Source organism: Sitophilus oryzae, unplaced genomic scaffold (assembly GCF_002938485.1).
Source record: "Sitophilus oryzae breed Bouriz unplaced genomic scaffold, Soryzae_2.0 scaffold_1440_pilon_pilon, whole genome shotgun sequence".
Classification (NCBI taxonomy): domain Eukaryota; kingdom Metazoa; phylum Arthropoda; class Insecta; order Coleoptera; family Curculionidae; genus Sitophilus; species Sitophilus oryzae.
This window is the reverse complement of record NW_022146105.1, coordinates 314681-328807: the sequence shown is the minus strand read 5'-3', so window position 1 is coordinate 328807 and position 14127 is coordinate 314681. Positions and strand designations below refer to the sequence as shown.

The 14127-nt window shown below is 31.7% G+C and overlaps 2 protein-coding genes across 6 annotated transcripts in view; both read right to left on the bottom strand.

The window, feature by feature from the left end:
- Positions 1-1449: 1449 nt before the first annotated feature.
- LOC115876933 (ionotropic receptor 21a) lies at positions 1450-5536 on the bottom strand. Its single transcript, XM_030892983.1, has 8 exons — positions 4976-5536; positions 4664-4863; positions 4486-4608; positions 4262-4423; positions 2639-2880; positions 2241-2574; positions 1981-2179; positions 1450-1926 (listed from the first exon to the last, which is right to left on the bottom strand). Exons 1-8 carry the CDS (start codon positions 5534-5536, stop codon positions 1450-1452), a joined length of 2298 nt encoding a protein of 765 aa, XP_030748843.1.
- A 107-nt stretch (positions 5537-5643) lies between these two features.
- LOC115876616 (flocculation protein FLO11) overlaps positions 5644-14127 on the bottom strand; it is a 36452-nt gene continuing 27968 nt past the window's right edge. Inside the window, exons 9-19 of one of the 5 annotated variants that reach the window (XM_030892449.1) lie at positions 13643-13830; positions 12906-12949; positions 12678-12851; positions 10132-11139; positions 8528-8626; positions 8197-8390; positions 7362-7587; positions 6941-7070; positions 6577-6884; positions 6318-6516; positions 5644-6250 (exon numbers count right to left, since the gene is read on the bottom strand). In XM_030892449.1, coding sequence (XP_030748309.1) covers positions 6092-6250; positions 6318-6516; positions 6577-6884; positions 6941-7070; positions 7362-7587; positions 8197-8390; positions 8528-8626; positions 10132-11139; positions 12678-12851; positions 12906-12949; positions 13643-13830 — 2729 coding nt within the window. In that variant the 3' untranslated portion in view covers positions 5644-6091. Of the gene's footprint in view, positions 6251-6317; positions 6517-6576; positions 6885-6940; positions 7071-7361; positions 7588-7868; positions 8095-8196; positions 8391-8527; positions 8627-10131; positions 11140-12677; positions 12852-12905; positions 12950-13642; positions 13831-14127 lie in introns of all 5 variants that reach the window. The other 4 variants (XM_030892451.1, XM_030892450.1, XM_030892453.1 and 1 more) reach the window with 4 other exon arrangements.

Genomic DNA, 14127 nt, shown 5'->3' with positions numbered 1-14127 from the left:
AAGTTCGTATAAATTTATGTTTCGTTTCGGAGATACAGGGTGTAGAATTTTAATTTTTAATTTAATGTTTTCCAAACTTCTGCACGTTGTATCTCCGAAACGAATAATTTTAGAGCATATATTTATAGCTACGAAGCTTTTTATTTAATTCTACAATATGCCCGATTTCAATTCGGACCAACCTGTATACAGGGTGGTCCGACCAGGGTGGACCAACCTGTATACAGGGTATTCCGGAAACTTAGGCAGCATATTCTACAGATAAAAATAAGTAAAATAGTTCGTATAAATGTATGTCCTAAAATGCTTAGTTTTGGATATACAGGGTGTAGAAGGTTCATTTTTATTTCAATTTTTTTCCAAAAATTTAAAAAGTAACGTCAATATTTGGATGAAAATTGGTATCTGGGAGTTTTTTGACATGAGAAATTTGATTTTGATGTCAATATAACTTCTACTTGAAGAGGGCGCCACCTACATACTTTTTAACTGGTTTGAAGAATAATAAATTTTCGTCCGTACCTGTATAAAACTACTGAGTAAAAAATATACATTTACGACGTTTTTTACGTAAAAAAGATCTCTTGGTAAAAATCGCTACGAGTAATGATTCTCGAGATATTTGGAATCGAAATTATCAATACCTGTCATCATTGACAGAAATTAAATATGTTTAAATATGAAATCATAAATTTGAAATGTTTTGTGCCAAAAGTTCAACAGAAATAATTTTGTCATCATTTTTTCGCAGATTAATTTAAACAAAAATTGCCAAATTTATTATTTCAGTCAAATAACTATCTATATACTCAACGTGTTTATTTTTTCCCAATAATGACATGTATTGACTATTTTCATTCTAAATATCTTGAGAACGGTTGCTCGTAGCGATTTTTACAAAGAGATATTTTTTACGTAAAAAGTCACGGAAATGTATATTTTTTTACTCAGTAGTTTTATACAGGTACGAACGAAAAGTTAATACTCTTCAAAACAGTTAAAACACAAGTAGGTGGCGCCCCCTGCAAATAGGAGTCATATTGACATCAAAATCAAATTTCTTATGTCAAAAAACGGCCATACGCCACTTTTCATTCAAATATTGACGTTACAAGAATATCTAGAATAGTACTGTCTACATTTTTTAAACTAATAATTCAGTATAAATATTAATTGATTTTAATCTACATATTCATCAATAAATGAATCACCATACTGTAATTTGTAATTAAAAAAAGCTATTTCTCATCAAAGAACAGCTAAAATTGACTGGAATGGAATTGAAGTCTCCTTTTTTGTTGTGTTTTGTTTTAACTCCTACTACACACATTCTCACCTGCGTAAATTATGTAAGATGTAATAATAATTCAATTGGAGGTAATAATTCTTTTATTGAGATATAAAGAAAAACAACATTTAAAGTCAATTCACACAGTATTGGTAAGTTTGTTATATTGCATCACTATACGATTTGCTTCTTTTTTCAAAAAATGGGCGCTCAAAAATACTTCTTTCGTGTTCTAGAGCTGATTTAATATTTCTTGCTGAATTGCTTATGCTCATATTATCAGAAAAATTGACAACATCCCCAAATGAGTTTTCCAAATTTGTTGGTTTGGTTTCAAGGCGTTTTTGAGTTAAAATAAGGGAACAGCGTCGAAGGACACTTTTTTTCGAGCTATCTCTTTGGTCTTGTACAGAACTGGGATTGGCATAGTTGGAAATAAAAGTTGAGGCTGAGCTTAGACCGGATCTGCTCGTTTTTTTGCATAAATTGAAACAACCACCGAATATTTCTGATAAAAGTATTCCGAAACCAACTAAAAATCCTGCTCCAAGTAATAGAAACATCCCTTGGGTATCGTCCAGAGTTAAAGCTCGATCTTCGTAGGTTAAAAGTTTTAAACCTCCTCCTTTCGTGTTAGCCTAGAAAGTGGATGTTTATAGTCTTAATATACTTCTAAGAAAAATTTTCCTTACTGCCAGAAGCTTTCCCGTTGCTGATTTTAGTATATTCCACTCGATATCATTTTTTATTTTTATCATTATTCCTGACTGAATAATTTGTTGCACGCCATGTCCAAAAATTTCGCTATAAACTGAGAATTTTGGTAACAACATTCCTACTTTGTATGGAACGAAACACTGTTGGCTAATATGTAGCAAAGACTTTTTACTTCTATAAATAAAATTTAAAAAAAATGCATAGAAGAAATTAAAATTAACTAAAACATCTTTACCCCACTGAAAAGTTTGATTTTACTATGTAAGAAAGTTCCTCGCGAGATGCCAAATAAGCGTAAGGCCAGAAGAAAGCTTTAGTGACATTTTTCAAACCACTTTCTGTATCAGGAACATAGTCGACTTTTTTCATTAGTTTTTGGCTAGCCACATCAGTAACATTTAAGAACCAGTTGGGCCATCCACTTTTATCTAGTATACCAATTTGAAATCGACCATTTAAAAGCTGATCTACTGTGTTTATTACTGTAGGAAATACAGGCAATGTTACGAAGGCTATAATCGAGCCTGTATAACATGCTGTTATAATTATAGTAAAAATCCAATACACTCCTAAAATATGTAAGAGTTGTTTAGGAAAATTACTGCTCGCTTTTTCTAGGGATTAGAAACATACCCACCAGTAACTTTGTGGTATTTTTCTCAGCTTTGGTCCATGATTTTCTTCCCATAAACGTAAAACAATTTGTAAATGTTCCAAAAACATACCAGAACATATTCTCAATCTCTTCTGGGTTTCTGATTAAATGCCGCAAAGTCATTTTATCTGAATACGAAAACAGAAATACTGCCCCAAAGTAGACTATAATTAGACATAACCATACTGTCCAACGAAATGGGCCCATTATAGCTCGATACCTGCAATTTGATATTAGCTCATTATATTAAAAAAAACTCGATTGCAGGGGTCAACTTTCGTTTAGCTGAAATCAGTTATTAGAAAAAAAAAATTGTCTTTAAAAAGCTACTGTGAACTACGGAAAACACAAATTTTCCTGCGGAAATGCATAATTTCCAAATTTCGCACTTTAGAATAACTGAAATCTCTAAAAAAATACATTTTGCGTTTTATTTTTAATATTTTTCTGAACATATAAACACAAAAATTTTCCAGCTGAAATAAGCTGTTTTCATTTTCTAAAGAAATTTATTAAACTTTAGATAGCTGAAATCAGTTATATAAAAAATAAATATATTTTTGCCTTTTAGAAGCATTTACAAACTCAGGAAAATAAAAAAAATTCTGCGGGAATGGTTGATTTTCATTTTCCATATGTTCCTTATTATATTATCGAGTCTTGTAAAGTATTAGTACCCACGCATACATTTAGCATTTTTTTTCCTATGTCCTATGCTTATAGAACAGTTTAAAAAAAATCCTTGGATAAAGCACTTTTGAACCAAAAAAAATCATTTAAAAGTGTCTAAATGCTAACCAATCTAATAATAAATCTAATAATATTTTTACAAAATCAGAGTTAATTATTAAAATATAAAAACCACAGCTTAACACCCTCTACAAAGAAAAACTGCATGATCCAACATTCAAATTCAAATTCAAATTTCTTTATTAGACCCCATTAAGTTTTACAGAATAATATTAGTATTAATAAATGTGTGTCTAAAGGGATCGCACCGCGATTAAAAAACCGATACAATGGCACAAAGTGCCAGAGTGGTGCGACCCCAAAGGTACGACATTCCGAGGTACTTATAGTTTACAAGAATCTATATTATCTATTCTACAAGAATTGTTATTCCTCCGAAAGATGTTTTACCCCACCCAGCACCCCTATGCGCTCCCGGGTCCCGTAAGCTTCTAAACTGAAAAATGTATGAAAAACAAAGTGCACAAAATGACATTGACACATTTCCGCAGGAATTTTTTGGTATTTCTTTGCTCGTAAAGGCTCGTATAAAACAAATATAAGTTCATTTTTCATGTAACTGATTTCGGTTATTCTAAAGTCAAAGCATTTTTTTATGTAAAATAAAAATAAAAAATTTCCGCAGACATTTTTTTGTGTTTTTATGTTTAGAAAAATTTCTAAAACACAGACCGAAGACTAGTTTTGATGTAACAGATTTCAGCTATACTAAAGTCCGAAAAATGAAAATGACGCATTTCCGCAGGAACATTTTTGTATATTTGTACTCCTAACGCCTTCAAGAACGTGTATATAAAGTCATTTTTTATACAACAGATTTCAGCTAAACGATAGTTGAGCCGATTGCAGACCTAGGTAGTGCTGTAGAAGCTAATGATATAAATGCAGCACAATCTTCAGAGTGCCAATGAAAGATGCCGGCATTGTTATAGCGATCTTGAGTTATAAATAATCCAGCAAGTCCCAGGTTAATGTTCCCAGATTTTAAGGATTTCATTACTGCATCAGCAGATCTATGAAACAATACATAAACCTAGTTAATAGTATTGATTTCGTAATTTCATTTCAATTTTACCCAAGAATTTTTGTATCACTAGCTTCTTTGTAGTCCGTACTAAAATTGTACATCTCTGAAAGTAGTTCTACAAGCTTGACTTCAATTCCATCATACTGAAATTCGTCATATTCGTTACGTTTTCTAGAATGATTTACTTTTATTACAAAATAATCTAATAACGAATAAAATATAATACTTTTTTATAATGTATGGCGGTTGATTTGCTACCGATATAATAAATCTGTGACCAGAAAACCCTTTGGACATTTTTCTTTCAAATAAATTCACATATCTTGAGAAGTTTCCGCCCGACCACGAGGTCAGTATTATGGGTTGGCTAGATCCTAATGCGTCTATGAACAATCTGTGACTGTATAAGATAAAAGGAGCTTCACCCTATTAATGGTTTTATATTAAATAATATAAAATATAGCTCGGTAAGTGATTTATTTATTTATTCGTGTCAAAAGTGTCAAAAATTAAAAAAATAAAAATCGGTATGTGATACCTTTAGATGTGAAAATTTGTCGGATCTTGCTATAACCAACAAATTCACAATGTTTTGTGAATAATCGCTGGCTAAGAACTCTTGAACTCTCCATTGTGATGATTCAGCTACAACTACAATTCTTTCAGGTCTTTTTTCTACAACAGATCTACATTCTACAACATCTCGTACGAATACCATAAAATGAACGCAGGTTTGTCTATTGTTTATTAATTTGTTTAAATAAGTTTCGTTATTTGTTGATATTTGTGCATTAACGTAAGTTAAAGGATATCCCGTTAAAAAGTGTTTTAGAAATGCATATTCTTGAATCTCTGTATATTTATCGTATAAAATTACTGTTGTGCAACCAGATAAGTAATTATAAGCTATGAAATTTAGAAGTTCGATTAAAGATTGCTTATCGTTGTAAAACTCCTGATTAAGAAACATTTCTGATAGTTTTTGAATATGAGATTTTTCATGACTCTTTTGTAAAGCTCTCTTTGATATAGCATGGCTCTTTTCACTTAAGGTTGATTGAAAATAAAGAAAAAATGTTAAATACACCACGAGCTTCATTTTAGGACTGATACGTTTGGAGTCAAGATATTGTTCATCAAGGGCTGATTAATATAGATTTGAAGGTAAATAATTAATGGCGAACAGGTGCAGAAATGAAAAACGAATTATTGAAAAATCTTTTATAGAATAATTTATCACTCACTGGTAGAGATGTTTATTACCACCTGTACATAATAAAAAAATGGTTTACAATAAATTAGTTATCGTTTTACACAATCTCTTAAATATTAAGTTCTATAAGCATTTGCGAAATTAATTCTTGAACATTTTTTTATTGCGAGTAATTAAAAAAATGTTTCTTTGAAAAAAAAATATATACAATTTCACTAAAAAAAAATCGGAAAAACTAGCATATAGTGATGTTATTCAGGTATGAGTTTTATAATTAATCTTGACACCTAAATACCATCATTTTTTGTTCTCTATATACCTAAAGATTCTTGATAAAAAAAAGAAATATAAATACAAAATTCACTAACATTAAAAATAATGTCAAATGGCCTAAAATAATTTAATTTTACAGAAACCTATCATTTTAGCTGTTGGGCTAGCTTAATCTTCGATGTCGTTATCGACTCTACTACTGCGAATTCCGGTGTTGCCAGTCCAGGGATATATATCAGGACAAGGTTGGCAAGTCCTCATGTATCGTACTCCAGACTTGTGCCAGAGGTTGCACACTTTTGGATTGTTACATCTCTTGGGACGGTCCTGAAATAATACCACGTTAAACAGTTGAAGGTAATTAGTAATTAGAGTTTTATCAAAATTAGCTTACCGAATAGTTACACTGGAATGGTTGGAATCCATTGAGTCTGGATGACGGCGTTGGATCTCTAACCCACTGAATTGCTTGCCAGTTTGTTAAGAACCATACATCTTTCATAGCCAAGATAGTGTCGATAAAGTTGATGAAACCTTCTTTGTGGTGGGGTTGAGTGAACCAAGCTGCATGGTAGAACAAACCGAATGGAGCTCTAAGAAAATAATAGTTATTTTCATAATTTATAAAAAATCGGAATTTTAAGATATATCACCTGTTAGTAGTGTAGTGTCTTTGGAAGTTCTTCAGGAGCATTTTAAATACTCCTTCTGCATCAGGTGGGTTACTGCAAGCATCACCCATCGAACATCTTCCTCCATTAAGATCTTGCCACATCACCATAGGAACTTCCCAGACTCCTGGATAGGATCTCGTTGGGCAGGGTGGTATCATACAGTCGTGGAACAATTTATAATCCAAAGTATAAGGCCAGCTGGGTGGTTTGTTTTCGTAGATTGGCATAGACGAATCGTAGGTAAAGTTTGAGTCGTACAACATTTTAAACATTTTGTTTCCTCCAACCTATTTAATGAAAAGAATGAAGGGGGAATAACAGTTAATAAAATAAGAGAGCTTACAGATAAGAAAGGTGCCCTCATTCCTTTGATATCTTCCATTTTGATTCCGCCATATGCAGCCAAGATTTCTCTTTGACCGGCTACTTCGCGGGTCCATTTCTTCTGTGAGAATTGTTCTCCAAAACTATGGCTGTGATGATATAGAACTTTAGTAATATATATGACGAAAATTCATGTTGCGACTTTGAGATAAGCTGAACAAAAGCAAATTTAATTAAAGAGCAAGCAGTTAGTCATTTAGAGCAAGTACTTTTCTGATAAAATTATAGTTAAGGGGGCGGTGCAAAAGTACTAGAGTACAGATCAACAAATGTAGACAGGAACTCTAATCATTTGGGCTAGTTATGCCTCGAAATCTGTTGATGGCTACATTTGTTGAGTTGTATATTCGTGTGCATTCGAAAGAATTCAGTTCACTTACGACACAGTGTGAGAAGCCAATTCGTGGCCATCAGAGTACAGATTTTGTACTTGGCTATAATCTGTCCACTCATGGGACACATAGAACGTGGCAGCGATGGGACATCCGTTTGGATTGGTTCTACCCCTTTCAAATAAGTCTTGGTATAAACCTTTGTTTAAATCGTTTACAGAGTCGTCGAAAGTGAGAAGTACAATTTGGGGAACTTGCTCGACTGGTAAGTCTCCTGATGGTTGTTAGTACGCACAAGAATAAAAGAAAGAAATTCAGAGTTAATCAAAAGAAAATAAACACATATATAAATAAAAAATACACAAGTAATACAATTGCTTTTTAATGAGAAGAATACTACGATCAAGTAAGTATTGGTCGCCATTGATGGTAGTACCCTTAAATAAATAATCCATACAATTGAAGATAAAAAGAATGAAGAAAGCCAAAAAACAGAAGAGAAATGATAGTTCTGCCATCCATAGTCCCAAAATGGCCAAAATTAAGGCCACTTACGACACAGTGTGCGATGCAAATTCGTGTCCGTCAGCATAAAGATTCTGGACCTGGCTATAGTCAGTCCATTCGTGGGATACGTAAAACGTAGCTGAAATGGGACATCCATTAGGATTCTTCCTTCCGTTTTCAAATAAGTCGATGTAATAAGCTTTATTTAAATCGTTGACAGCATCGTCAAAGGTCATTAAAACAATCTGGGGCGTTTCCTCTACAGCTATATTTCCTATTTAAAATATTAAGCTATCTTAAATCAATCTATTTGCCCGGTAATCTTGGCAGAATTTTGAACAAAGTAGTTTGATTAAGATAAGGTTAAAAATCTTACCAGGGATATCTTTTCCTCCGCAGTAGCAATCAGGGAGCAGACATACATCTTTTCTGCATTTTGCAGCAGTTTTATCAGGTTGAGGTTGAGGATATATAGGTTCAGGCCTTGTAGGTGGGAATCTGTAAACATCCACGTATTCCGCTGCCTTTGATACGATTGAAGTAGATGGCTTAAGGGTTGGTCGTGATCGTCTATTCCAAAATATTTATTGAAAAGTACATTACGTTTGTTATATCATTACTATACTATAATACATATATATATATATATATATATATATATATACATATAGTTACATCTATACAAGAGTTATATACAAATAACTTACGGAGCAGGGGTACCCCTATTAACAGTGACAGTAACTTCGTTATTTAAAATGGCACCAGAATTTGAGTAATGGGATGTTCCCCTACCTCTAGAAGGTGTTCTAGAACATAAAAAAATATTTTCAGTTTCTGTTTTTACATTACATGTAATCCCATCAATATTTCATGCTTTGTATACACATTTTAGTTTGCAAAGCATCACTAGAATATTTTTAGATTGTTCTATGTCATTTCAGCGATGGTTTAAGTTTTAGTTTTTCATGCAGCCAGCTATGAATAATGTTAACCGTAAAAAGTTGAAAAATTGGCCATTTTTTACTATTTCTTCAAGGAACTTATATTTTTATAACTGTTTTTAACTGTTTATAACTGATACTAAAAGTAATCATAACATTTTGAAAATTCCAGTATTTATGGAAAATTCTAATATAAACACATAAAGGGTTAAATGCTTTGATTTTCTAAGAAAATAAGTTTTAGAAATACTTTTTTGAATATTTTTTTAGGGCGGAAAAACATTGCCTACATATACCGTGCTTTTGTTAATGATAGAACAATAGTAATAATTTTTATTAATTTATAAAATTTTAAGCATTTATAGGAAATTTTATGTACTTTTAGAATAATAAAGCTTATATGCTTTCACTTCATTGTCTCTTATGCTGTGGCCAGTGATTTTACTGTGATCAAAGTCTATGGATCAAATTCTGTATATATTTTATATTGTCGTGTTTAAAAGAGTGTGAAAATACAGGTCAGGTCAATCACTCGTTACATTAAATAAAAATATAGAAGACATTTTATATAATTATTTCGATAATTGGCGGTAAATGTAGTAAACAATCAAAACAATAAGTCTTGTTGGTTTTGTAAGTGGTGCGTAAAGTTTTGTCCATAGATATTTCGCAAGGCATTATACAATCAAATTCACTTGTCCGCTTTACGCATATTAGAACCGTTGAAAATACGCAAAATATTTTGTAATATTTATCATATAATGTTTATTAAAATTGTACTATTAAATCCGATTGAGAAAGTCATCAAAATCTTTAAAATTTTTATGCCTATTTTTTATTAAATTTAAATAATAAAATTATAATTTACCTTAAAGTCTTCTGCGTAACAGCAGTTTATCCTAGTTAACACTGTTAAATACTAAATAATATGATTTCTACAATTTTCTAAACTATAAACCCCATTAAAAAAATGTTAGTTTGAACTACTTTTTATTATTGGTGCTTCTAAGGGCGATAGCAATATTGCATCCTTACCTAACTGTTTAGCACTATACTAAAAATATATAAACTGCTGTTCAAAATTCAAGTTAAAATACTTTGAACGACAGCTGAGATGTAAAAGCAAACTACTCTCAACCCCACAGTCCTAATGTAAATATTTATTAAAAACTATAAATTTGAAATGAAGAAGTGTTAATATGTGAAGGTATTATGTCCATAGTCAACTTCCAGTCTCATTTTTAAATCTGAATCTCTATTGAAAGCTCATAATACCGGTTAGATAATTGGTGCATCAAAGAAAAGAGATGGTGCCTATATATCCATGCAGATTATTTCTGTTTTCCTTTGCAAAAAGTAGTTACAAATACCTCTGCTTCAGATCGACCTTGCATTTGTTGGAATATTTCTCATTACATTTCGATAATCCTTTGCTTCCGTTGACAAAAGCTTTTAAAGTCGAGTTTGCCCTAGAACTTCTTGAGGGAAAGGATAGATTATCTGGAGATATTGTAGTCAAGTCTTTTTGAGGAATTGGTTTGAATTTATACAAAGGTGACGTTGATTCTTGTTTGAGTGTTTGTTTTCGAGTGGACAATATTTCAGATACCTGTTTTTCTTTAAGTACCGGTACTGGATACGTTCTAGGTTTCTCACTGGACGTGGTTCTTTCAAATTGTTTCAGTATGTTTGTTCTTAGTTCAGTTTCTGTCGTAGGATGGGTTATATATCGCGATGTAGAAGATTGAACGGGAGAAGAGTTAGTAGGATTAACATCAATGAGGGTAAGCTTACTTTTCAGATCGTTATTTGCCAGATATTTGGATGAATCTTGTTCACTAGCACCATTATTAGCCAATTCGTTATTGATTGTAATCGGACTTAAAGTCTTCCTTACAGCTTTCAATATTTTGTTTAGTTTTCTCTGTCCGTTATTTAAAGTAACTCCAGGCTTACTGTTTTCATTTCTCGGCCGAAATAATATTATTGGCGCGTTTTTAGATAAGTTTAGTTTAAGCAAGAACCTCGATGGTGAGTACGTAGTTGGTACAACGACTTCGCTCGGGTGTGTTCGATTCTTTGCATTATTATTAGAGATCTGGTAAGTTGACTTGGAAGCAGCTGTGGCAATATTAGACGTAAGATTATGTCCAATTATGGTTTGGTTAGTTATATATGCGATTGGCTGTTTCTCAATAGTGACAAGGGGTTCGTGTGATGTATAGTCAGGAGTGGTGTCTGTAATTGGGGGGCGTAATTTTTGATTTGGATATATGAAAGGGTTCTTTTGGGTAACGGGAGTTATAGTATTTTGTTCTGGGCTCGTATTATTTGGTATAGGTCTTAAGTGACGTTCTTTTTCGATGACCGGCCTTAAGCTAGAATAAATAGTATGAGTTTTAAGAAAATTCTTCACTAAATACTTGAAAAGAGTTCTAATAATATTTTTACCTTTGTGACGGTTACATTTCTTGAAAATACTTCTTTAGAGGAAAATCTAGAAAATAAAAAAGTCATTTTTGGGAAACACCACTGCGTTGATCCAACGGAGACCAATTTGTCAGTTACTAATAAAACAAATTTTCTTGACGGACAAAGTATCCATCGTTAGAGACAAAAAAACACAAAGAACCAAGAAAATAACTATTTTAAACATCTAAATAAAACCATTCAAGATAACTTTAGTCTTTTTAACAGATACGTTTATTATATCGTCCTATTGCTGCCAAAAGTCACTAACTAACATTTTTCCGAACAACCAAATTCAATCACTAACTATGTTATGAAGCGGAGAATCGATTGCAAAAGTCATTAACTACGATTTCTGGCTATTTAGTGTTTTATTTTAATACCGAATAGTTACTAACTATAACATCTTTATGCAATGCAATTCATTTTTAGACGCATTTTTCTCGGAAGTAATAAAAAGTAAGTTAGTGACTTTTGGCAGCAATGGGACGATATACTGTTGACGTTCTGTTAAAATGACATTATATGAAGTCGAACTTTTATGTGTTTTATTTGCTTTTGATGACGGGAGGAGATATACATCCTGAAACGTTGAGCATTTTTTGTCCGTTAGGCAGATTTGTCTTATTAGTAATATACAAATGACAAATTGGTCTTTCAATCAAAGCAGGGGTATTCACAAAAAATAACTTTTTTATTTTGTAGATTTATAGAAGTCTTTTCAAAAGATTTTTTATAACAGACTTAATGACATATTTTTAACTCAAGGAAAAACACCACTGAAAATTAATCACAAATAGTTTACTAGAATAAAATATTTTTTTTGGAAGTGATATCTTTCTGTGGTGATAAACCTTAATCATATGTTTCAATTATTGTTAAAAAATAATTTATATTTTGTCCTATTAAAAAGCAAGTGCAGTCAGTATTCTACCTTAAAAGTATTAATTTCAGATATTTTTTTAATATACAGATATGATAGTGTGTTGACTGTTTAAATGTGTAATATAAATCAGTCAGTGTGCAACTACATGAAAGTGGCGGGATTAATGGATGGTGAGGAGTCATGAGATCATACAACGTGAATAACTATCGTAGGAATTATAGTTATTCATTTTGTAAGAAGCAAGTCATAAAATTTCAGTATTCAGTATATCGTTTTGATTAAATAAATTTCCAACTGAAATTTCAGAGTATACATATAAGAAATGCGTGAACCAGGTCTTCATAAGGAATTATTTTGAAAATGGATTTATATTAAAGTACTTTTAATATCCTTTATATTTTTATTCTGGTTTATGCATACTTAAAAAGGATATAAGGGCTGTACTAAGATACTACAAAAAATGAGCAAAAAAGCAATCTTAGCGAAACAAATATGATAGAACTGCAAAATCGACTCTAAAAAGCAAGCTTTAAATTCATTTGATTCGATATTTTGTAGTACCTTGAAGAGGCAGTAATAATGCTCTTTTTTGTGGGTATAGTTCGTGCTTGCGTTGTAGTTGTTATTCTAGTGGTTGGAGTGGTAAGCTTTCTTGTCGGTGTGGATGTAACTCTTTTAGTGGTAGGTATTTCCTCAATATCGTTTATTTCATTTCTGTCTCCCCTAAGACTAAACCTGAACTTAACATTTACAAGGCCTTATCGAAGGTATTTAAATCTAGATACATACCTGGACGATGAGCGACTCGATTGCCTGTAAGAATTATCTTCGTCCTAAAATAAATAGAGAAAGCTAGCAGAAAGAACAACAGTGAATACGTATCAAAGTCGCTTGCAAAAAGCTGTTTTGTTTTAAATGAATAATGAATATATACAAGAAGAATATACAAAGTGCAAATCTAGAATCCCTATACATTACCGTGACTCCTAAGTAACAATTTAAAAGAAATAAATTTGATTAGTATATTATCTAGATGTTCTTATAGTTTTATGACACTACTTCAATTTAATGTGTTAAGTTAAATAAGATTTTTGAAGTGAAACTTCTTTACGCGCGCGGGGAGTTCAAGGCCGTGATACAAGCTAGCGAGACGAAATTTGGTAAGGACAGCCTACGGCTTAGAAATACGTAGTGACGCGTGTATTTGTGAGCGATCCACGTGTTTACCAAAAATATTGACATTTTAATTGTTTATTAATTTTTTATTTTACTCGTATAAAATTACGCGTAAAAACTATTTGTTACAAGCAAAAAACTATTTGTACCGCGTAATATTTTTAGAATTTATTACTTTTTCAAAATTTCAAACTGCACTTTTTCACACATATCTTTCAAGTCCTTCAATTTAGTAGCTGTTAGCAAGAAATTTTACTTCAAATATGTGCACATAGTGCACACACACAATTTTTTTATGGAATCTTGTATATTTTTTAATAAATGCTTAAAATATATAAAGAAATACTTACTTGGTAAGCGTTCTCACTGTAGTCGCTCACAGTTGAGGGTTGTTGATAGATATCTTGACTCACACTGTTATAAGCCACATTGCCACGTTTTGATGGTTCTTCACGAGCAGCGCTTGTTGATCCTCTATATACATTGGCACTGGTAGTTTTGCTGCTCTGAGAATTATAGTTGCTTTGAGGAGTATAGTCTGTACGATAGATAATTAAAACCAATCAACAATGATTCATGTAGTGTTGTGAATATAAAACACATATTTTTAAAAAGATGTAAAATTAATTTAAAAATCAGGAATAACTTTTACATCTTTAAGTTTGCACCAAACGAAATACGTCATATCTTAACTGGCATTTACATGATTTTAAAGTACGCCCTGTTATTTGCGTCTTGTATAATTTTTCTGACATTTATTTGCTTATTGTTTGAATTCTTGAAAATCGTGTTGAATATCAATTAATATAAAGTAAAAATTTAATATGAATAGTTA